Source organism: Thermobia domestica, chromosome 10 (assembly GCF_964235325.1).
Source record: "Thermobia domestica chromosome 10, izTheDome1.hap1.1, whole genome shotgun sequence".
Classification (NCBI taxonomy): Eukaryota; Metazoa; Arthropoda; class Insecta; order Zygentoma; family Lepismatidae; genus Thermobia; species Thermobia domestica.
The window spans coordinates 232,306,789-232,333,112 of record NC_137463.1 but is presented as its reverse complement, the minus strand read 5'-3'; the positions used below and the strand labels follow the sequence as shown (position 1 = coordinate 232,333,112).

Sequence of the window (26,324 nt, the reverse complement as noted above, 5' to 3'; positions counted from 1 at the left end):
ATCGAAACTTCTTGAAATCGATTGTAACTGGTGACGAGACGTGGTGTTTTGAATATGAGCCCGAAACAAAGCGGCAAAGTGCTGAATGGAGAGCGCCGGATGAAGGAACACCCAAAAAAAGTCGCTTGGTGAAGTCAAAAGTTAAGGTGATGCTGATTTGTTTTTACGATTCAAAAGGAATTATCCACAAAGAATTTGTTCAGCCCGGCCAGACAGTCACTGGAGAGTTTTACTTGGGCGTCATGAAGCGTTTGCTGGCAAGAATTCGTCGTATTCGGCCCGAATATCGCGAAATCGGCAGTTGGGCTCTTTTGGACGATAATGCACCATCACATCGTTCGCGACTTGTAACTGAATTTTTGGTCAAAAATCACATTATTCGGTTGCATCATCCGCCCTATTCACCAGATTTCGCTCCGTGCGATTTCTATCTGTTCCCGAAACTGCATTTAGCGATGAAAGGAAAGTGGCACGCATCGATTGATGCCATTGAGAAGGCGACCACCGCCGTCCTAAAGACCATTCCAATAAAGGACATGGAGAAGTCGTTTGACAACTTGTTGGAGCGTGCAAATATGTGTATCGATGCAGAAGGGGAATACATTGATTAATAAAAATGATTTGTTCCAAAATGTACATTGCTTTTTTGTTTTTTTAAAACGTTCGGTTTCTTTTGGAATGGAGGATGTATTACAATTACAGTAATTTTTTCCATGGTAGAAATTCACAGTAATGTGAAACACAAAAATATACCTTTTTTCCTATGTCTTGCAATTTGGTTGCTATAGAATTAATAATTTTCTTTCGATTTCCTCGCGGCACACCAGCAGTCCATTCGCGGCACACCAGTGTGCCGCGGCACACCGGTTGGGGAACGCTGAGTTAAGGGATACCTTGGTCCTGCAGCATAGCTTGATAGTTCTCTCCATTCATAGTCATAAAAAACAGGTCTCATATGCGAGTTCACCATAGACTATCGATACCACACCATTACCACAAACCAAAAATTTCTTCGAAATTCCCAATTTTATGCATTTTCTTTAAAGTATCAGATACTTGGTCTCCAGTTAATGATTATATGTGGGCTTCCACAAGAATGGCGTCGCGTAAAGTTGTAAGCTATATAATGCAACTAAAAGGAGAATCATGTTATCTCAAGACTTTATTAAATAAAGATGAGTAAAAGCAATGCCTGCTCCAACCATGGAAAAACTTCAGAAAACATTTCCCAAGTTTAAGAAAATTGCAAATGTTTACTGAGCACAATACGTGGAAATGACAGTAAAATTAGATATGAAAGGGCACGAAGAAATACCTTGATCTAAAGATGTAGTGTTTTATTTGCACATCGTCTTTTAACAAATAGGCTAAATTTAATACTTCTATTGACCAACTATTCATAATGTATGGTTCCAACTTTCTTTTAACTTTTTTTCCTTTGTAATATAAGCATCACCTTAAATATAAAAATACAATTGTAAACACATGTAAAAAATACTGACCCGCTAATATTACAGCAGTGTACTCTTTAGTTTTACAAATTTTGATACAAAAACCCTTTACTTGCATGAAAATGACACTAAGAATAAATCCACCCTCAAGCAGTCCACCAAAGACACAGGAGGACCTTCTGGTGCAGTGCTGGTTTCGGCTGTTTTGGAACGGTTCATGGGATGCTAACCAATGATGACGGCGCCGTGGAGCGAGCTTAGTACAAGATCCACTTCTCATCACATGTCAACACCTTGCCCAAAATGGTTCCTTCCTCAGACAAAACAGCAAAGAAACACAGATGTCTGCTGGCGTTGCCTTCTGACCCAGAGTCTAATCATGTGGGACCCATCGACCCAACTTCTAGTGTTTCCCAAGTTGATGGAGGTGCTGCCGAATGGTTTCTCCACTCACACTGAATTGTAGTCCCAGTTCCTCACATGTCTGGCAATTGTTCGCCTCAATTGCTGCCTGATCTTCATTTTGTACACTTATGTCCAAAATTATTGTCGCATGTCTATAAATATGTTATTCTAGGAATATAATTTGATAACGAATTCGCCCGGTATTTCTTATAATGTTAGTATGTGTATAATCGGCAAAGACATGTATGTGACAAATTTCATGTCAAAAGAGCAGTAAATAAGAACAATAAAACTAAAATAAACTTTCTTGTTCATTTAGCAACATTTTGTTTTACTCATTCTAATTTTCGTATTTAGGGGGGCGCGGTGGCTGTGGTAGAGCGTTCACCTCTGGTGCTTGGGGTCCCGGGTTCGATCCCAGCCCCCGCCAAGTGAACTTTGTGGTGGACAAACACCGTGCTCGTGGGTTTTCTCGGGGTTCTCCCGTTTCCTCCCACTTTCTTCATTCCACCATTTCCCTCATCTCTCATCATCACCGTCTCCTTTAGCCTAACCGGCATAAGCGTGGGACGTAAAACTTAAAGATTTCATTTCATTTCATTTCTAATTTTCGTATTTATAATTATTTTCCTATGAAATTTACCACAAATATACATTTCCCGATTATGCACATAGTGTCAGTATTAAAAGCACCCTGCAAAATCATTATCAAATTATATTCTTACAAGGAAACAGTTACAGATGTGCGACAATAATTTTGGACGTGAGAGTACATGGGTTGGTCTTCCGGCACGTGGTGCATCTTCGAATGTTTCGTCACCGTTCTTAAACTTGTTAAACCACCGCTGCACTGTTCGCGTAGTCACGACACCCTCACCAAAGGCCTGGCATATCTTCCGCCCCGCTGCACTGGCGTTTGACCTCAGTTTGAACTCGTACAGTATGCATGCCCTTACGACGCTCTGTAGAGGTCCATGTTCACTTTGCCCTTACGCAAGTTCACGGTGTAACTGAACTGCCGCAACCAAGTAGTATGTTGGATACCCACACTAACAACTGGTTTTCTCCTTATCTCCATTTGCATTAGACTCACGATGTGAGGGCCAATTAAACATATATCTTCACAAAAAGCGACAGAATTTTTTTGGTTACCTTTATACCTCTAAAACATATTTCCTTAATTAACGAGTTATATGCCATATATGCGATATTCCACACCTCCAACTTCAGCGTATCTTTACATCAGGCATGAAACATTGAAACCTTCCTTCCTTGTGCATAACACATGTGCAACAATTTTTTGAATTTTTTAGATCCATTCGTAGACACTCTATTGCGGCAAGATACTGTTCCCATATTGTGCTGAGAAAGTTTTTGATTGATTTCTTCCCCTAATACACCTTCCGACCACAAAAACCAGATCAATGCTCATTGTTCCTCTGTGGTGTAACCTTCTAATGGAGCGGCCATGATCTATCTGCAACAAAAGGAAGACAAATGGAGGAATTAGGATCAAACTTTTATAGCATGACCACAACAGCATAACAATAAATTACACGAAGACAGAGGTCAATATGAATAATGTAAGAAAAGTTATAGCTACATTGCGGATATTTTTTTACTTAGCCTCTTTGCAACATAATCACCTTGTATGAATAGCATTCATTGGTTTTCGGAACGAGGCAGATTAAGCTGTTAAAAACTGCTACGAGAAAATCACAAGTGGTCTGCTTATTTGTTGATATATTCAGTGGCTCACTGAATTTTTTTTATTATTATTATTGTTATTATTTATAGTGAATTTTCCCGTGCTGTAATAGGCTGTCGGTTTAATCCATCAAATTCTTGGAGAAAAGTCCTCTGCCGCCTGCTGTTTCCAACAATCAGTATTACTTGAATACATTCCTCAGCATTTGACGTCATTTGATCTGCGGGAATGCCTGAAAAAAGGAAAGAAATTCTTTATAGTTCCTGCCATGCACGGCATTTGATAGACCTCATATAAACTTTTCGTAGATTTTCATGTCTTAAATATTATGTAAAAATAATAAAAATGCAATAAATACTAGAACCACCTTCTATGTATGTGATTGTGTACAAGTTTACATATAATTTCGACAGATACTTTCTCTCTTTAATAATAATCTTTGACTCATGTATAATATAATTACGTTCTGTAATCTTTCGTTTGATTGTATTTAGTGATCTTCTGGCTGCCTTATATCATATAAATAATATATTCGTATTGAATAAAAGATAATTGATTACTATGATTTATTGCTGTCAACATTTCAAGGCATATTTTCGTTGTGACTTAATTTTCTCTCCGATCTTGCTCCTAATTATATATTTCATTCAGTCCTCTGATTTTTTATATTATTCACTGTTAATTAATTAACAGTATTGTAAAATAATAAATTATACAATCTTTAATGTATTTTTTTCATCGATATTTTCGTGAATTTACTCTCATGCTATTTTTGTAGCAGCACTCAGGGATCATTTTTGTCAGCGTTATGGCTCAAATCGTTATCTCTGGGTCGGGCTGTACGTGCTCGATAGAATATTTTGTTCTCCCATAATTTCATGATTTTTTCTCTTTTCATTTATCACTGTGAGAGAAACATTCATTCACTCACTGCAAATCATTTGAGAAACTCTTCAGGACGAACAACACGTGACTTATGAGTATTCTAGTATGAGTAAAAATGTATGTACACAAGATAATAGGAGCCGAGAATTACTGTTTATTTTTTGTTGTTTATATTGCCATATTTTTATCAGTACATAGCTATCCATATTTACATAGTTTCGTTCGATTGATGATAACGTAGATCATTAATTTCTCCATGAAACAAATCCTTACCTGATTTTCTGATTTCTTCTAGGATGCTATTGAGTGAGAAGAATACTTCAAGAGCTGACTTAGGTGGTTATGTACTAGCTTTGAATAACAAAGCGTCAAAAATGGCATGCACAGCAAATAACTCAAGTGAGCAGTATGTATTTGTCACTTCCGCCAGTGGCGATAAGTTAATAGGAAAGATTCACATAGCTGACTTTGCGTCTGAAGAAAATGTTACTTCAAGCGTAGATGACAAAAATTCCAATCAAGATACATTAGAAGTTTCAAGTTCGAATGTCCATGGAGTCGAAATCCAAAATATACCAGAAAAGGTACAGGAAGCAAAAACTTCACTAATTTCAAGTGCCAAAGAATCGAGTGAATACAGACATCAAAATATTCCCCACAATAAACATACCAAAAAGAAAGTTCAACCTTTTTGTAGATATTGTGGAAATACATATACAACAAAATACCATGTAACAATTCATGAAAGAAGCCACACGGGTATTAAACCGTACAAGTGTAAACAATGTTCAGAAAGTTTTCATTCGAAGCAGCGTTTGGATTATCATGTTTCAAAAGTACATTGTGGGAAACAATTTGATTGTTCCATTTGTTTCAAGTCATTTGTAACCAAAACCCAACTTCGAAAACATTCTGTTTGTCACTCCGATGTAAAGAAGTATGAATGTTCTATCTGTTTTAAGAAGTACAGAACCTCTTATGGTTTACGTTTTCATATGAGTAACCACAATAGTGAGGAGGAACATGAATGTGATATTTGTAACAAGAAATTTAAGTCACATGGACTACTAAAAAACCATCGCAAAACACACATAAAAAAGGATTTATTTTATTGTGATATGTGTGGCAAAGGATATACTACGAAAGGCTATTTAATTGATCATATCAATGAACACACTGGAAATACACCGTATGTTTGCGATATATGTGACGCAAAATATACCGGCAGAAGTAGTTACCTGTATCATATAGGAACCCATAAACCAATTGAAGACTTCTTTCCATGTGAAATGTGTGAGAAACGCTTTCTAAGTAAATCTCAACTAAGGAGACATCTGAGCTCGCATCGAGGTGAAAGAAAATGTGTATGTGAAGTATGTGGAAAAGCACTCGTTGGTCATAGCTCGTTAGTAGAACATTATCGCTCTCATACGGGAGAGAAGCCTTTTGTGTGTGAAACTTGTGGAAAGAGTTTTACGAGGCGGCAGCTGCTAAGGCTTCATAATAGAATTCATACGGGAGAGAAGCCATATGAGTGTAACATCTGTCATAAATCTTTTACTCAACTTTCGTCTATCACTATCCACAAACGCCTGCACAGTGGAGAGAAGCCATATATTTGTGACTTGTGCAATAAAAGCTTCCCATCCAGAACAAGTATGATGTTTCACAAAAGGAAGCATAATGGCAGTAGTGGGAAGACGTAAATTTAATTTACAAAGAATTCATAACAGAGCAATTGATCCATTTGATCCCTCATACAGTAAAAGAACTTACAAGGAGACTTACGGAAGTGTCACTCACCGATTTGAACGAAACTTTGCATACTTGTAGAACATCGAAAAATAATTGATACGTATTTTTTTGTTTCGGCAATGGTGAAGATTTAAGGGTTGAAACCACCCTTTGAACGTTAGGGGTGGTCCCTAAGCATAGACCAAAAACAACCATTTAATTTAGAAGAAAACGTACTGCCAGGGGGGGGGGGAGGTTAAGACAGCTGATTCAGAATCTGACGACAGAATTACAAAATTCAAAGTGGCGGATCCAATATAGTGATTACAATTACAAAATGTCTTCTGGTTTGAAATTCTCTGCAGTTAGCCAAGAACAATTATAATTGGCTGAGAAACCTCTTTCTGTACTTATTTTAACGGAATGCTTGATTAAAGTGTGTATCTGCATCTCACTATAGCGTTTACAGAGGCACAAACAGTAGAAAGTGCGGCACAATCAATAAATCTATGACTTACAGCTACACGATACAGCCTTTAATTTCTGAAAATGGTGTTGTTATCACCATTCTTGATTATTTTGTAGGAAAAGAATGGAACGTTTGGCCCTATAGTCCAAAACAACCTCTTTAAATCTAAAAATGTCCTTGTGAAAGCATCAAATTCGGGAAAATTAACATCAGGTCTTGTTTGATCATGGTTTCAAGAGATTTTTCTCCCAGCGTCTAATGCAAAGTCCATTTTGTTATTAGATTCGTGGAGTGGTCACAATTAATCAACTTTTCAACCTATTTTACGAACAAAACAGTACCTCAAAATAGAAATTATTCGGCACTAACAATTTAGGCCGTGGAAAAATTCCTTGAGACATTTTATTGATATTGTCCTCTACAACTATAACATAAATTTACATCTCCGTAATAATATAATTTAGATCCAAATCGCTGATTCATAATCAGTTTTCTTCTCCCAGATTCGCAAATCTTATTAGATATGCGTGATAGAAAAACAGTTATTTGGAAGAAGATTGTGTTGCATTTTGTGATTTGTCACAGTTATTGCTGTAATAGGGTGAGCTTGATATAAAAAATGTTTATGCATCGTTATACCGACTTTTTTTTTAATAACGAAATAATATTACTGTGAAGCCTTTTCTCAATAAATTCATAATTATGACAATTGAGGATATGTGAAATTCTGACATAGTGAGAGGCGAGGGGAGTTACTATATATAAGCACCCCGGATAGGGAGAGCTGCAGAGACTCACTTTAATCAAGCATTCCGTTAAAATAAAGGGGTTTCAAATCAATAGAAAGGGATTTCAAATCGGTCTGTAACCTTCTCGTAGTAACCCCTGCCAACTATAATATTGTTCTTGGCTAACTGCAGAGAGTTTCAAACCAGAAGACATTTTGTATTGTAATCACTATATTGGATCCGCCATTTTGAATTTTGTAATTTTGACGTCAGATTCTGAATCATCTGTTCTAAAACGCCCCTGGCAGTATGGTTTCTTCTATATTAAATGGTTGTTTTCTATTCTTGGAGACCAGCCCTAAAGTTCAAAGTGTGGTTTCTACCCTTAAATCTTCACCATTGCAAAAAAAAAAAAAAAAAAAAAAAAAAAAAAGTTAATTACTTTTTAATGTTCTACAAGTGTGCAAAGTTTCGTTCAAATCGGTGAGTGACACTTCCGTAAGTCTCCTTGTTAGTATTAAGTATATGTAGGGTATTTGAAGAGTTAATGTAAATACCACCATGAATCGTTCTTTGAAGTGCATGACAAACGTTACGTGCCATTCATACAATGATTGAATTAAAATATAAATTTACTTAGGTATTTATATGAGCAATGGACCAATTACTGATCATCTCATATAGCCTATACCTTTTGGTAAAATTCGTGTTTTTCAGAGGTGTTCTAGGTGCTATATTTTTCTGCCATTTTATTACGCGATTATGCCGTTGTATCAGTATTAAGTAAATACAAATCGATTGTAACTCATTTCGAAGTAGAATCGTTTTATTAGCTTCTTTTATGTAACTTAACGTAAAAACTATATCCGTTAAATCACAAACTGTTAATATCGTTGTAGAATAAAAAAACGCTGCACTATGTCTTTAAGAGATGAAATTGGCTTTAATTAAATAAGAAATATTTTGGTTTGCATTTTAACTTGGGGTGGCTCAGTGGTAGAGCTCTTATCTCTGACGCTGGGGCGTTGCTAGTTCGATCTGCGGCCAAGTAAGTTTGTGATGGACAACATTGTGTGCGTGGGTTTTCTCTTTTACTTCACTTTCCTCACACGTTCTCATTCCACCAATTCTTCCATCATCAGTCGCTTGCATCCGTCTTTCTTAGCCTAAAGAGCATAATCGAGGGACGTTAAACCCCAAAAGGTTTCATTTTCTCATTTTAAGTATTAGCTGACGTCATAAAGTAGTTTTTCCTATTTTTTATATTACTTTAATAGAAGCTTTACACGCTTTGAGGTTTGGAAAGTAGAAAACTTAGCAGGGGTAACAAATTAAGGTTTCACGCTCATATTTGTTATTGTCAGAGAGAAAATATAGATGAAATTGAATTTTAAAATGAAGTGAACTGATTGTACTTGCAACAAGAAAAAACCAAACCTCACCTTAACTTACTAATTCTTCATGTAATCAGAATTGTGGTTCTTTTAGTATATTAATATATCATGCTATCTTAAAAGTATTTAACCTTTTGCACAAAAGATGGTGATAGTATCCCAAATTTCAGGGTATATATATAGGATCGATATTAACAGAGGAAAGTCATATTCACGGAGAAATTAAATATCGAGTCAAAGCAGGGAATTCGTGTTACTATTCGGTTCAAAATCTCTTGTCGCGAATTCTGTCGAGGAATTTCAAGCTTAAAATATACAAAACGATAATCATGCCTGTTGTTTTGTATGGTTGCGAAACATGGTCACTTACTCTGAGGAAAGAACATGGACTGAAAGTTTTTGAGAACAAGATCCTGAGACGAATATTCGGACCCAAGAGGAACGGGAATGGAGAATGGCGGAAACTTCATAATGAGGAACTACATAATTTATATGGTTTACCCAACATTGTTAGGGTCATCAAGTCTAGGAGGCTTAGGTGGGCGGGTCATGTATCTAGGATGGAAGAAAGTAGAAACGCTTTCAAAGTCTTGACTGGAAGACCAATCGGAAAACGATCATTAGGAAGACCTGGGCGCAGATGGGAGGACAATATTAAGATATATCTCGCAGAGATAGGAATAGAAAGTAGAAACTAGATGCAGTTAGCTAAGAATAGAAGTCAGTGGAGAGCTTTTGTGAACGCGGCATTGAACCTCCGGGTTCCATAGGCCATAGAGTTATATATATCGCAGCGGGTCAGGCATAACGTCATGTGACAGTTAAAGCTAGTACATGTACAAAAAATGTCGGAATTCTTATTCTTATAATCAAACGTAAGGTTTTACGCCGTGAAAATAAATAAACTTTCCGGAAAACTGCGCTACATTTTACAATTTTATTTTGATAAAGAACCAAGAGCTGCGAAGACCTGTGAGGAAAGTTGTGCTATTTATGGACAAGATACGTTATCAAAAGCAACAACCAAACAATGGTCCAGTCACTTTCGTTCTGGAAATTTCGATGTTCAAAATGCTTCTCGCAGTGGGCGAACATCCACAGAACAAGTGGATGAGATTCCGGCAAAAGTCGAACAAGAGCAGTATATAAGCAGATATAATATTGTCAAGGATTTAAACATCTATCCCCAAACAGTTTTAAACCATTTGGAGATAGCTGGCTATGAAAAGAAGTTCGAGATTTGGATGTCTCATAATCTGACTCAAAAAGATTTACGTCTGCTAATTTCCAATGGAACGTAACGACTCGAATCATTTCTGAAGCGGTTAATCACGAGTGATGTGAAGTGGATATTCCCCGGCAAAAATGTGCGAAAAATATCGTGGTGAAAGCAAAGAGAAGTTCGACAGTCTCGCAAAAGCCACATTGATGTCCAGGAAGGTTATGGTGTGTGTTTGGTGGGATTGAAGGGCATCGTGCATTACGAGCTGCTGCCGCTTGGCCAGAACGATATACTCAAATCTGAATTGTTGACAGTTAGCGCGAGTGCTTTACCAATTCAAAGAAAATGGATAGAATTGGTCAACAGAATGGATGTCGTATTCCGTGCTGAGATCAGACCGTGTACATCTTGAATGACCCTCAGATATTGCGAGGACTTGACTGGGAGGTTTCAATGCATCCATCATATATCCGGACAGGGCACGTCACACTCTTTTTTTTTTTTTTTTTTTTTTCGGTCTCTGCAGAACTTGCTGAATGGTTTTAAGTTGGTTTTAAGAAAGGTGTGTGAAAACCTCGTTTCACGATTTTTTGACCAGAAACCACGGAAGTTATGTAGCGATTAGACTATGATGTTTCCGGAAAAAAGGTAGGTCATCCAACAAACTGGTTCATCTATCATCTCATAGTGTTATTTTCAAAGAATAATAAACGTATTCTCAATTTTCACCTTCAAAGGCTCAGTACTTTAGACAACATTATATACTACGTTCATTGTAACATGATGAGATTGCTTCATTTATGATAATGAATGTTAGAAATTGGAATTAATGAACAAATACCAAAATTAGTGTGAATGGTAAAGTTTCTAAAACGAATGATGAACACCTTTCATAGCAGATCCTTAATCAGACAACGGCTAAAACTCCTGAAAACTAGCTCCTAAAAATTCAGTGTTCCGTCTAAATTATAGCGGACTTCTTAATTCACATTCCCATTTGCATTTGCAATATGCTTTTTTCCAGTGTAGTGCTGAAAGTTGCAAAATGAAAGCTTCTCTTTGTATATTACTTTAAATTCAGCTTCCATACAGAGCTGTTTTGTTGTTTATATTGTGATGTTGCATTTGCATTTAAGATTTTTTTCCCCCTTTACTTAGCGCAACTTCTGGGTGATCATCAATGTTGAACAAGATTTTTTCAACCTCTGATGTAATGCAAAAATAAATAGCAGTAATTTTTGAAATGACATGGCTTGTTATGAATACTCTAGGATTGTACAATAGTATCTTCTGATTTATTGCGCTAATTAAGGATATTCTCTATCGAAATGCTCGCTGAATGCTTTTAGATGTGGTAAGTTTAGAGGATGATGCAAATACATATTTTATTCATATAGGCTATGTCTTATATAGTGTGACGTGAGAAGCTGAAGTCTAAACTTTCTTTTTGTATATTTGAAAGTAAAACCTGTGTTTGTTTTTATCTCAAGCTTTATTTATCTCGGTAAACATTGCAGTAAGCGTTAGTTGTGAAGTCTGGCAATGACCATGTAATGGTATGACCAGGCCAAACGTCCGTAGACTATGTTTTTCGTCCCCAATAAATCAGAATGTAAACAAATGTACTTTATGTATATATAAACGATGGATCATTTATCTTGATACGCGCTTGTAGCTTTTAAACTAATAAACACAAAACATGGAAACTTTGTATGAAGCAAATATCGGCAGGGGGACATTGTTTGACAGACTCTGCGATACCAGTAGATTAACAGTTGTCAAACCAACATAAAGTTGAACTTTTTCAAAAGGCACTACATCAGATTATTACACATTTTAAATCTACATGTCAAACAAAAACTTAGAGTATCGCACTTGTTGTTCAGGATTGCAATCTAAGGACGCTATAGTATCACAAACATAAATTTTGATGAACTCTACAGCAGTAATAACGTAAAAGAGGCGGACAGGTCAACGCAATCAGAAGTACTGTAGTGTCTGATACTATAATCATGATATGATGAATTTCGAATGAATAGGAACAAAGGTACAACTGATTAAAAATATGCCTTTTTTTCATAAGCCATTGTTTCAAAAAAAAAAAAAAAAAAAAAAACCTGCTTGCATAAGTACGTTATCCAGTTGCAGAGATGGTTTTCAATAGATGTAGAGATCGTAATGTCGTTACCACCAATTTTACATCTCAAACCGTTCTGGGAATATGATGAACTCTGGTAAAAGTTTGCAACACTGCTTAAAATTATGTAATTCCGAGAATTTGTACTTACACCTGTCTAAAGCTATTGCTGGAATCTTACAGAAGCAAAGGAAATCAAGATTCGATTTGAAAAGTTCCCCCACACATATGTCATTTTAAGCAATACTGTATAAGAATTTTTACCGTTATTTCATATCTCTGGAACGGTTTGAGATACCAGTTGCTGTGAACAACATTTTGATGTTTATGTCTATTCAAAGGTATCTACGTAATTGAATGTGATACTTATCTAGGCACCTTTTCGAAATAAAGTCGAAGAAAGTCAAACTTTTAGTCCCTTGTAAAAACTTGTTTTTTACTCGCTGGGAATACACCATAAGATTATAGTAATATTCAACACTAAGTTACTGTGAATACATCATATTACTTGCGTTATTACCGTTGTAGAAATCATTTAAAAAAATAATTGTTTAGCAGTGTTTGTGATACTGTAGCATCCTTAGTTTGCAATACTGCATAGCAACTGTTCTATTGTAAGTTTTCGTTTAACGGATAGATTTGATTAATACTATTTGAAACAATACAACTTTATGTTGAGTTGGGAACATTGTTAATCTAGTTGTATAGCGGTGTATCTCGAACAAATACAAAATTTGAATGCTTGCTTTCTTTACTTCATTTAAACAAAATGAAAATAACTTTCAACAGGAAATGAAAAAAAATACATGTAAAAAGTCACAATATACACTATATATGTAACGAACATACTAGACTCACTACATAGTACAGGACATGAATAGAGGGTTTCTTAAATTTAAAAAAAAAAACAAAAAAAACGAATTTTGGAAGTTTAAATCTTTCTATGCTAGTCTTCGCGTCAGGTGGTAGAGATTCGTGACCCATAGTTGCTGAAAACCAACGAGAGGTTATCGAGGAGAAACTGCTTCATTGTTACACATATACTGGATGCTTTCTATACGTAGCAGTTGAAATACTGAAAACAGTAGAGCTTAGAGACAGCTATGTAAATTGCCTTATTTGTGTACCATGAAACAGATGATCCGTCTACTATCATATCTCTTTAGTCTGTTATGGATTTTCATTGTAATAAAAATTACAAAGATAATTCTTGTATATTCCTTATGATATGGAATTCAAATTATGTGCATATCTTATGCATTAAAATTATGTATTTGTTTCTTATCTTTCAGTGAATAAAACATGTATTGCTAACTAGGTGTTATATTATTTAATGTGTTAAAAATGGGGCAACCAAGCCCCCTTCCCTAGAAATACTTCTTTCGAAAAAAAAAAAGTAATGGTGACATTGAATTATATTCTGAATGCTATGGCCCATACTTTATTATTAATAATATTAAAGAAGTTTAAAACTGATTTTACCTCTGTGACAAAAGCAGTTTTCTGATGTGTCAAGGATGCGGTGCCGAAATAATTGTCAGATTTAACTTTTTTTAAAGATTAAAGCACAGTTGATGGTGACTCATTGCCTGCAGCGTATTAATTTCCGAGCTAAACATTATATAAAATCAGTCTATTACGATAACTTCTAAGATACTGATTTTCATCGTGGCAAGTGACAGATTTCCATGATAAGAACTGAACTGAATCTACCATCAGTCAACAATGTTGAAGGAAAAAATTCAGGGATCTGTGTTGTATAACCCACAATAAAACTCCAATTGGAATATTTGTAAGTAATCGAAAAATATTTCATTATTCTTTGTATAGAAACTGTTCCGCGTATATGTGACTGTCGTGTTGAGCAGTGCTCGGTGTGCCTCTTCCGGTTCCGAACGATGGCCCGGCAACATTTTCCATTAGAAAGCTCCGTTGGAAGACCACAAAGGATATCTTGTTTAATTCTTCTTTTACAGCTTTCCAGAGTCCGCCTAAAGTACTTCGAAACAGTCCAAATCCAAGCCCATTGAGCTTGCATCTGAAGACTTCACATATATATTGTTGAAAGGTATGACCTATTTTCCAGTAACCTCCTTCATATTCAGGTAGAATGTGAGGGACTGTCTTCAAGTATGTGATGAAGCTTTGTCTTGATGGAAGCAGACCATATTGATTTCGTTCCGTACATATCTTGTAGCTTTTGCTCGTAGATCCCTTTCTAGTAGTACTGTGAGTTGATTTAGTAGTTCTTCAGTTTGCCTCCACGACAGTAGCCAGTAACCATTTATGACTGTATGTGGTTCGTGTCCTGTGGATCCCTATGAGGGCTTAGGCGTTTATGGTAGTCCCGGATTCGATCCTCTATGTCCTGGACGTCTCCTTTAGGCTTTAATAGCGGTTCGGAGACTTTACTTAAGCCGATCATACAGCCACTGGACAATACGGTTCAGAGTTCGGGTCAGATCATTCTGGGAAATTGACATAGAAGAATTATTCCAATTGTATCTCTAATGCCAATACAATTAATAATGCAAAAATTATTACGTTGTATAGAAATTAACTATTTATGTTGGAAAAAAAAGTGAATTAAATTCTCGTAAACCCTAAAACATAAAGTTTAGATCACTGTAATTATTTTTGTAAATTATTCAAAAGGATACGTGTATATATAATTTCTTGATTTTAATTAATAACACTGAAACATCAGTAACACAAATTAAATTACACACTGGCACTTTGACTTGATCAATTTAAATATAATAACACAATTTAACATTTGGCCCAATAATTTTATTATGATCGCGAAAGCGCGGTAGTCGCGTGCCGCCGGTTGAACTTCACTGTCACTTTACTATTGCTTCACTTTTGTCAGCTCCTTGGATAGTTCGGGAAAGGAGGGGAAGGTTTCCTGGCAAATCCATGAAGAGTGGTAGTTGCTTCTAGAAATCCTTGTTTACGACATTCCATTTAATACGATGTCAAATTCTTCCTTTTGGGTTGGATCAGCTGAGTCTTCTCCATTACGCTGCTAGCTCCTTGGCGTCGAGACCACTTTATAAGCAACACTTATAAACAAATGGTTTAAACTTAGATTTTCTTTTCTCGGCAACATTTTCGTCGTAATCAACGCACCGTATACTTAGTATTAGTTCATCGTTGCATCATTCAGACTTTTGATGCGCTATACACTGTAATTGAATGCATTACGAATATACCATAGTTCGCGCAGTGTTGTTCGCTGTTGCACCTAAGTCAGACTGAAAACTATAAGTTACTGAGATTTTAAACGTAAATTGGCTTGTTGTTCGTTTGCCCCTCCATAGCTAAACTGACTGGCTTTTCTCCCCATCTCCCAGGGGTTCTACCAAGCAGAGGGGCTCGCAATGCAACCTGTTGATGTCAGGGCTAAAAATAACTATGACAATCTATAGGCAAGAATTTTTGGAGACGAAGTTTGCTTTCTACGCCGGATTCTAGCACCTTATTTGGAGAAGCGAGAGGGTCCACCAAGACTTCCGTCGCAGACGCGACGCACACACTTATATATGCATATTCGTCTGTTTGCTGAGAGAAAATGCTTAAAAGTGCTTTTATACGAGGTTCACTTAAAAAGTTAAAATTTTCTTAAATAACATTCGATGAATAGACTATATGGTTTCACACTAATGAGCCCTTTCGGAAAAGCCTCTTTAGATGCTTGAACCCACTTTGTGAAGGGCCTAGCGCCTTTTTCTCTGCACATGATTACTCTTTGCCTCATTCAGGAAGGTACACTTACGCTTCATTCAATGTGTCGACGTACCGCCACCTTTTGGTGCCAAATGCTACTCGTAGAGCTTCCGAACGTTACACTTGTGTTCCCGTCAGTGAGCGTCGCTGAGACGATAATCGCTAGCCTTGATCACCTTTCAGAGATTCAGTCTTTGACGTAGGGTGCGGTTGACAATTCCCAAAGACACATTTAGACGATTCGTCAGCTGTCCTTAAGTCGGGAGATTCTCTTGCTTTTTCCTTCGGCGAAGTTTCGCGTTTAAGCTGGTGATGACTTTTGTGCACGATCGTGTTCTCGTCCTCTTTGTTGAAGAATTGGACGCTAGGGTTAGGAATTCTTATACTCGGCGATCACATTCTTGACTAAAGTCAAGCAAATATCACATCCCTTTCCATTACACTGCTGTGCGATCATTAAAACGCTAAATTTTGCGTCGATAATGGCTTCAAAATATATCTGAATATATAGCTGAAAAATTATTGACTGCTTTGATTCATTGCCCTAAACAGCATTTCAGGATCTATTCTCAATCCTGAATCATTTATATACCTGATAACTTTTATATTTGATTTAGGTGCTTTGAGTGTTTTCATTTTTAACAAATAATTTTTCAACAAATAACATTTTTTTTTTTTAAATCTTTAGAGCAGTTGTTGTTCGTATTATAATTGTTTAAATCGCGATTAATTGATGCATTTTCGTTATTATTAAATTATTTTACGAAATAGGTCTACCTAAATTCAGATTAAAAATAAAATTCCCAAAAAGAATCCCAAATTCAAAAATATCCCATTATCTTAACAGTAACAATCTTGATAACGTAGAAATCTTGATAAATATTGCTGAGAGGCTAGTAGGCGGAACAGGAGTAGGCGAAACAAGAAGACACCGTTTTTCACATATGTAACAAATCAAATTTCACGATCTTCTCTGTTCTCCATTATATCTGATGGTTTCCGTGATGTAAGTGGTGAAGAACAATTAAGTATTTGTGGCAGGTGGGTTGATGAAGATCTCTGTCCTCATGAAAGTTTTCTTATGTTCTACAATATATCAAAAACTATACCGGTGATTTAGTGATGATGAGACTCCATCTTCCCATTGCTCAACTTCAAGGGCAAGCTTATGATGGCGCTCGAAATATGAGTGGTGCAAACATTGGTGTTTAATTTAAAATATGTGAATAGCAACCTCTTACCTTGTAGATACATTGCGGTACTCACTGTGTTAATCTTGTAATTAAAGATGCCCGTAGTTCATCAGAAACTCTTTGCAGTGCGTGCATGAACTAGGAGTATTGTTTTTGCAATCACTTCCAGTGATATCAAAATTTCCTGCTCTAATCGAAGCTAATGCTGGTAGTCCCATCTCAAACATTGTAAAATTAAACCCTTGTGTCCCACTAGGTGAATTTATAGACTCAGTAAAATGACGGGAGTTGTTAAACATTATAGAGAAATTTTCTCTACGTTGGAAGAGAGAAAGATTGAAGGAATTGTCAACACATCTTTAGGATCAGCAGCCGAGCTTCTGTGGTTTTTTGAAGAAGGATCTATGTGGCTTGGGCACACAGTGGCTACAGATATTATCAGCAGGTTGGAGCTTTTAACAGGACACTTCAAGGCCTTTTTTCAGTGTCAAAATAAGAAACAATGCAATTCATAAATGAAGACAGGAACTTGAATAATATGCTCGATCACTAACCTTAAATTCATTGTACTGTCATGAAACGTGCAAGTCAATATCATCACCCTCTGGAAACCCCATTAATTTTTAATAATTTTTTCAACAATATCATAAATAGGATTTTTCGTTCCACAAATAGAACCTGTTACCCATCATTGATCAGATTTATCCCAAATTGAACACTTAAATTCATGTCATAAGACATTTTGAAAATATGGGGAGGGGTGCATTGCCATTAGCCTTTTTTTTTTTTTTTTTTTTAAATTCAGCCCACAATATTGAGTGAAAGGTATAATCCCCCCCTCGGGATATTTTTGGTGGGCACGCCTATGTTTCAAGTTTAAGTAGACATCCTGGTATGTATGCAGGAAATATAGATATTATTTTATACTACACAAATACAATATTTTTGTCACGTATAACTATCAGTATTATTATCTTATTACTGTAAATAGTTTATTCTCAAATTATTTTGCATCGTTGAGTTTCATTAAACTTTATATATATGGATTTGTATTGAGAACTAGTAAGCAAACTAGCACCAAAAATGCTTCTATTGTATTTATAATTACTTTACGAAACACTAAGCATACATAAGTTAAATGATAAGTATTTTCACTGTAAGTAGTCACAGAAGTTCACAGATAAAAGTTTTTAAAGTTGAAAGCAAGATCAAAATGAAAAGAATGACAATGTTACTCTTGAAACGTGAGTAAAGTTGAAGGTAAATTAAATAAGCGTTCCTTACGTTCTATTAGTAATTAGAAATAATATATTGTTCACTGCATACAGAGCCGTAGCTAGAGATTTCGGCGCCCGAGGCGAAGTAGAATTCAGTGCCCCCTACACTCACCATACCAAGATTTTCTTTTTTATTTTTATTTTTTCTTTCCTTCTTTCTTTTTCTTTTTTTTTTTAACTTATAAGAAAAGCAGCAGCTATTGTTATACTACACTGAATTTTTATTAAGCTGCTTGGGCAGACTATTGCAACAGCCAAAAGCGATCATTGTGTATTCTTTTACAAATAAGAGCTGTTTTCAAGAGGCCTACTTTGGACTTTTTGTTAAACTTCACAAAACTACCTTTGGTTGTATACAAATCCATTTGAAGAACAGTTACGGAAATTTACAATACAACTATTTGTAACGTTTCATACTATCGATAAGAAATTAAATTTCAGTATCTTAGAAACTATGTGCTTTTAAAATGTTCAAAATGGGTGACAGTATTAATTTCCACTAATACTTGTAAACTTTTGTAATTTTATTCTGTATGCGACCACACAAATAGCATTTTAATTTTGATACTTTTGATATCAGCAATTAAACGGGTTGAACTTGTTAATAGACTTTCTTTTATTACTCTAAAGGGTCGGTGGTGTGATATTATTGTTTTAAATGTACATGCCCCAACAGAACATAAAGATGACGATAAAAATTACAATTTTTAAAAAGTGTGACGGGTATTCGACCAAATCCCGTGATACCATATAAAAATTCTATGAGAGGATTTCAATGCAAAAGTAGGGCGACAGGATATTTTCAAACCGGTTATAAGGAAAGTAAGTCTTCACAAGGAAAGTAATGACAACGGCGTTGGTTTCCTGAACTTTGGAACACCCAAAAACCTTATCGTGAAGAGTACAAAATTCCCACATCGCGACGTTCATAAATACACATGGTCCTCGCCAGATGAAAGAACACACAATCAAATTGATCACGTTTTCGTAAATAGAAGATAGTCTAGCATAATTGATGTTCGCTCGTTCAGAGGACCCGACTGATCACTACGTATCTGGTAGCAGCAATAACAAGAGAGAGAGACTATTGTTGAATAAAAAGATAATTCAACATCTGAAAACTGAGAGATTTAGTTTTAAAAAAATAGAGGAGATCCCGGCAAGAAGGGAATACCAGATTGAAGTGTAACAAATTCTCGTTTTCAGAAGGTTTTGAGAGCTCTAATGTTGACGATACTTGACTTCAAATTAGGGATAGCATTAAAATTTCAGCAAGAGAAAAATTGGGGCACACGGAAATACGTAGGAACAAATCATGGTTCAACCAAGAATGCACCAAACTAACTGAGAAGGGAAAATAGGCGAAACTGCGTTGGCAACAAAATCCGAACGATATAACTACACTAAATTCCGTTGACATTAGACGGGAAACTTGCAAAATGTTAAGAGAGAGAAATGCGATTTTTTGGAAGCTTAAATTAATGAACTTGAAGGTAATAGTAAGAGAAAAATCAAAATATGTTCAAGGGCATCAACGAATTTATGAAGGGGTATCAACCTCGCGTGTATATATTAAAGAGAAACGGCGGAACAATTCTTACTGATACAGATATCTTGAATAGATGGAAAGACTTCTTTGACGATTTGCTTAACACGCAGCCAAAAACAAATGTTCGTGGGGAAAGGCAAATGCACAGCAGAACCATAAATTTCAGAGCCTAGCCGAACAGAAGTAGAAACTGCTATAAAGAAATTAAAGAAACACAAATCTCCGGGTGTAGACGAAATTCTGACTGAGTTAATTTTAGCTAGAGGCGAAAATTGTGAAAAAAGATACACAAACTCATTCTCCTTGTCTGGAACAAGGAGGAATTACCACAAGAGTGGAAAGAATAAATCATTGTTCCAATTCACAAGGAAGGCGACAAAGCGGATTTTAATAATTTTCGAGGCATTTCTCTTGTGGCAACATAGTTTAAAATTCTCTCAAACATTTTATTAGCAAAACTGATCCCATATGGGTATGAAATTATTGGAGATTATCAGTGTGGATTTAGACGAAATTAATCAACTATGGATCAGATATTTACCATTCTACAAATACTCGAAAAGAAATGGGAACACAAGATGTGTTTAAACGAATCCCAAAGTAAAGTCCGAGTAGAAAAATTCTTGTCCACGAGCTTCCTCATCGAAAATGGCCTGAAACAAGGAGATGTCGACATTATTATTCAACTTTATTCTGGAATACGCTATAAGGAAAATTAAAGATAGCAACCAGGACCTAAAACTGAATGGTATTCACCAGGTTATGGCGTATGTTAATGATGTAAATCTGATAGGAGAAGATAGAACAATAGAAAGAAATGCAGAGACATTATTAAATGTTTGCAGGTTTAGAAGTAAATGCAGAAAAAACTAAATACATGGAAGTTCACTGGAACCGTAATACTGCAAATTATGGATGCGTCAAAGTACCGTATCAAATAATATTTTCGATAAAGTTGATACTTTCAAGTATCTAGGATCAGTATTAACAGACCAAAATCATATTCACGAACAAATTAAAAGTCGACTGAAAGCAGGGAATTCGTGCTATTATTCACTTTAAAATCTTTTGTCGTCGCGAATTCTGTCGAGGAATTTAAAGCTCAAAATAGATATAAAATGATAATTATGCCTGTTGTTCTGTATTGTTACGAAACATAGTCGCTTACTTTAAGAGAAGAATGAAAACTTAAAGTATCAGTAGGAATACAAAGTAGAAACTGGATTCAGTTGGGTAAAGACAGAAGTCATTGGGGAGGGTTTGTCAACGCGGCATTGAACCTCCGGGTTCTATAGGCTATAGAGTTAGTTGGTTAGTTCTTTTGCGGCAAAAAATATTTAGTGAAGTATAACGGAAAGATTTATGTTTAGACTGTATGTAGACAGATAAAACAGCACAGCTGATACGTATCCTTGAACAGCACAGAAAACATATCCTGGCAATACAACTAGTTGGTGGAGAAATAATCCCAATAAATTCCTTCAAATTGGAAGTATTTCATGTACCAATGTAATAAAAAAAAAAAAAATCTGGTTGAGATTAGTCTTTAAAAAAGACGACATTCGTTGGGTTAAGTTCTGACCTTTTTAGCCCCTACTCTACGATTTGGACTTTGTTATTATTTCCCTTGTTTACCTTCATTTTTAATATTCTCGGGCAAACAGCAGCTTGTGTGTGTCTCTTCACTCCTCTCATTTTCATATGCTTACGTCCATTCTCACCGTCATAATTAATCCGATTGGGTAGTAAAGCGTGATTAACTAAGCAAACTCATCACTATCATAACGTTGAACACGTATTTCAGACTTTGACCGTTTCCGATTTTGAAAACGCTCCTGCGCGCTGTAAGTCATTACTCGACGCCTGGTATATACATCGTCATTAACGAATCGTATATAACTTTATTTAAGTAATAAGTAGAAACCGTGTGTGCCCGAAGGGGAGGGCAGAGGGGGCCTGGACCCCCCTGGATCACGAAAATGTACTAAATTTCTTAATATTTTTAATACAAATAAAAAATACCAAACGTAATATAGCAACCAGGGAGATGAGCCCCCTCCTAGGAAATTTTCTTCTGGCGCCCATGGCAGAAACTTGTGACTCTTACTGAAAATTTTGGTTAGTGAGCGGAGCAAAGAAGAAAATTTTTGACATATTTCTTTCTTTCCAAACCGACAACAATATTGATTTAATAGGGTGCCAATTCTTTTAGGGGGCGCAGCGTCATTTACTCTTTTCCTTCACATTTTCTTTCTTCTTGCTCATTCGGCGCTCCCTTGCTATGAGCGCCCGGGGCAAACGCCCCGCTCGCCCCCTTCCCTAGGTACGGCTCTGACTGTATAGAATCATTTGCCTAGAATCCCGGCTCTTTGCTTTGATAACATACCGCAATTTATGCAGAAGGTTCTTGTGATTCTAGTTTCCTTTACCTTTATGGTCCCAAAACACGGCCAATATGACTTTGCTGGATGAATCCTGTGCTTCAGCCTTATTGAGATGGAGGACGAGGTATTCCCATTTTTACTCATTCCTTTGGGTTCGGGGTCAAATAGGTACATTCAGCGTTCATCCATGGTCATTTATCTGTTTACAAAAGGATTTGTCTTCGTCTTCATGGTATAAATCACATTGCACACGTTGTTCTTTGTAAAATTGTGTCAACAATCGGGAAACTCTCCTTGGCGGCACTTGGATCGCATGCAGAATGTCGTGTAATATGGTGTGAACTGAGCGCTGCTAATGTTTACCTCTCTCGCTGAACAGTTGCTAATGATACATCTTTCTTCAAGCACTAGCTGCTCTACTTTTTATTACCACGCTGAGTTTGATCGTAACCACATTGGTCCATAGATTCTCTCTTCAAGCGTTTCAGTTCAAGATGGCCATTCCTCACCATACACAGCTGCTATCTCTTCATGTATCGTGTGTACCGATTTTCTTGAAAATGGAGGAACCTAATCATATCTTGGTATTTGATTTTGTCCAACATGCTACTGCCACCTAGTTTCTGGCTGTTCTATCAGTTCAACATAATATGTACAGACATAAATTAGCACACGTATTAGTGATGTGGCAACCTATCATTGTGTAATTTTTTACATTACTAGCACATGTCTACAATCGCGAGGGAAAGTACCTTCTGACCTGTTCTCGTATGTCGCCTATGGTTGAAAATATTGGCATGTAATTACATTTTTATCCCTTTAACGACTTTCGGCAACATTTAACTGCTTTTTGTATTTACATGCTTGGTACGAAAATTCCTTTGTAAATATGGTTGCCAGAATATATCAGATCGAATACATTTTTTTTTTTTTCCTTTTCTGTGTCTATGTAAACTGTTAACAGATACGTTGCTTTCTAGGTTATCACTTACTGAGCATTCAAATGTGACCAAATATAGAAGAAAAATGTAATAATTAAGAAAGATCTTCAACCACAATTTACATGATTTATTTTATTTTATGTATTTTTATTATTATTTTTAATGTAGAATTACATGGTTAAATATTTTACTTCGTAAAACTACGAACATATGTTTCGCGTTGTTAATAAACTTTAGGTGTAAAATTTGTTCATGGAAATAAATCCTGACTCTTTATGTTTTATTTTTCTTCTAGGTCCTCATACAGTGAGAAGATTATTTCAAGAAAAAGTTTAGATTATATATTACCATTACTACATTGGAATAATAAAGTAGGTATTATACGTGAAGAGAAGGAATCACACGGAGAATATATTCTTGGTTCCTTTGGCACAAACAGTGAATTAGAATTGAAGAACAGTGCGTTGAACTGTGAATCTGAAAGTTCATATGTAAAGAGGAATAGTGATGTATTGCAGATTCCACACTCAAATACACCTTGTTTAGATATTCAAAATATATCAAAATATCTTGAGGTGTGTTTAACTGCGCCAGCTTCAGCTTCTCAACAGTCCAATTATTTCATGCCTTTCAGTACTCCTCAAAAACAGCAGTCGATTACGAAAGGTACATTTGTTTGTGGATTTTGTGGAAATAAATATACGACAAAATTTCACTTACGAATTCATGAAAGAAGTCACACGGGTCTTAAACCGTTTTCATGTGAACAATGTCCAGAAAGTTTTCATTCAAAGCAGCGTTTGGATTATCATGTTTCGAAAATACATTGCGGGAAACAATTTCAATGTCCCACTTGTCCCAAGACTTTCGTAACGAAAAAGCAACTTCGCAGACATTCCGTATGCCATTCCGATGAAAAAACCTGGGAATGTACCATCTGTTTAAAAAAGTACAAGACTTCTTCTGCTTATAATCATATGAAAACCCACACTAATATGGAGGAACTTGAGTGTGATATTTGTAACAAGAAATTTATGTCGCGTAAATTTCTACAGTCTCATCGAAAAAGACATAGGGAGAGAGAGTTATTTAGTTGTGATACATGTGGTAAAGCGTATATTGTGAAGAGCAGTTTAATTGATCATATCAATGAACATATTGGAAATACTCCGTATATTTGTGAAATATGCAACGCAAAATACAGCAATAAAAATGGATTCCTGTATCATAAAGCAACGCATAAACCAACTGAAGAGTTATATTCCTGTGACTTATGTAACAAACATTTCGTAAGTAAATCTCATCTTCATAGACATGTACGCATGCACAGAGGTGAAAGGAATTACGTTTGTGAAGTATGTGGAAAGGCACTATCTTCGCGCTTTTTGCTAGTGCATCACTATCGCTCTCATACTGGAGAGAAGCCTTTTGTGTGCGAAACTTGTGGCAAGGGTTTTGCCTCAAAAAAGACTTTGACGATTCATAATAGAGTTCATACAGGGGAGAAGCCATATAAATGTGACATGTGTCATAGATCATTTATTCAGCAGTCATCCTTAGCGTACCATAGACGCTCACACAGTGGAGATAAACCATACAATTGCGACATCTGTGGCAAAAGTTTCCAAACCAGGACATATATGATGTTTCACAGACGAAAACATGGTAATAATGTTTGAAAGACATACAGTGAAAAACAGTTAAATGAATGATCACGCAATTTCTTCAGCGTTCTTTGTAGGCTTCAGTTATAATTGTTTACATAAAAGATAACAGTTTAACCTTTACATAACTAAATTTTCGAAATAGACCCTCTGATATTATTATTATTATTATTATTCTGTTGTTATTTTGATGATTATTACTACGACTGTTGGCTGAGTGAAAGATAAGACGTTTATTTTTCCTCTGCCATATAATTAAGTAGCAGGTAAGAAAAAAGTCCCTATACAAGATAAATCATACCATTTTTTTACATTCTCTGTAAGAATAGACAATACGCGATATTCCCACTTATTGCTATCGCGTGAAAGCACTTTGCATGAAATCTAGTTGTAAGCTATTGCGGCTGTTTCCTTCAATTGATTAACATCACGAATTATCACCTAATACAGTATGGCTTTTAGGTGTCCCTTCCCCACAATATAAACACCCATAGTGTTGAGGTCTATTGACTCATCATTTATACACACACATTCACTTCCTTCATTAAGGATATCTCAATCGTCTGACGTCACTCTGAAATTACACAGTGAAAATATAAATAATCATATGTATAGAAAATTTTGTCTCATCCTGTAACTAAATTAAGCAAGAGTTGCTACATACCAGGTGAGATCGTACTTAGAGCTCAGCTCCAAAACCACCAAGTATGTTAATGTTGAACATGTTTTCAAATAATCAATTTTGTCAAGACAATAGTCTCAATCTCAGATAATTCTGACATTTGGACTAACCGTGCAATTATATTGTATGTAAGAACTAGCAGGGAGGAATTTGACTTGCGTCGCAGCTAACCCAAAAATATGTGAACTGTCTGTCCTAAGCCAGACACCCACATAAAAGTTTTTCGTAAACTAACCAAAGCTCGGAATTTGAAAAGTGTCTCTGCTAAACTCAGGGTTATGAGTAACCACAGCACCACACAACAGCACTATTTTCATTAAGTCAAAGATCTTAGTCTTACAGGGAAACGATGGTTAAACAGCCAAGGCTGTCGTTAAAGGAATAGATTTAATAGACTTGATAGTCACTGGCTCAGCAAAGGTTGTATAAAGAGAAAGAATCACACTCATTCCCTTGCAGCAGACCTGTATTTATTACGTACATGTCTCAGAACCATGTTCCAAGAACGAGCTGAACTTTTAAGAAAGAGGTATATCTCTAATGATATGTAAAGTATTCAGCAAAAGAATAAAAATACCTTTGGAACAAACAAAAGATAAAATCTCCAATGACGTGCATCTTCTTCAGTAAAATAGTAGTGAAAATAATGATTGGGAGAACGATTCCAGGATTCCGTACAAGAATCGATGTTATTAAACAGGAAAAATATTTACTTTTCTTTCTGGTGGTAGGTGAAAGGAAATTCTTGATATTTGGCTTTAACAAGAGTCGT

General features: G+C 36.0%; 2 protein-coding genes across 2 annotated transcripts in view; both read left to right on the top strand.

Moving 5' to 3' along the window:
- The first annotated feature begins 4,718 nt into the window (after positions 1 to 4,718).
- LOC145663065 (uncharacterized) lies at positions 4,719 to 13,440 on the top strand. Its single transcript, XM_081729250.1, has one exon. It carries the CDS (start codon positions 4,746 to 4,748, stop codon positions 6,153 to 6,155), a length of 1,410 nt encoding a protein of 469 aa, XP_081585376.1. The 5' UTR covers positions 4,719 to 4,745; the 3' UTR covers positions 6,156 to 13,440.
- A 5,550-nt stretch (positions 13,441 to 18,990) lies between these two features.
- Positions 18,991 to 26,324, top strand: part of LOC145661837 (uncharacterized) — a 35,898-nt gene continuing 28,564 nt past the window's right edge. Inside the window, exon 1 of the mRNA XM_081727176.1 lies at positions 18,991 to 24,879. Coding sequence (XP_081583302.1) covers positions 23,482 to 24,879 — 1,398 coding nt within the window. The 5' untranslated portion in view covers positions 18,991 to 23,481. The remainder of the gene's footprint in view (positions 24,880 to 26,324) is intronic.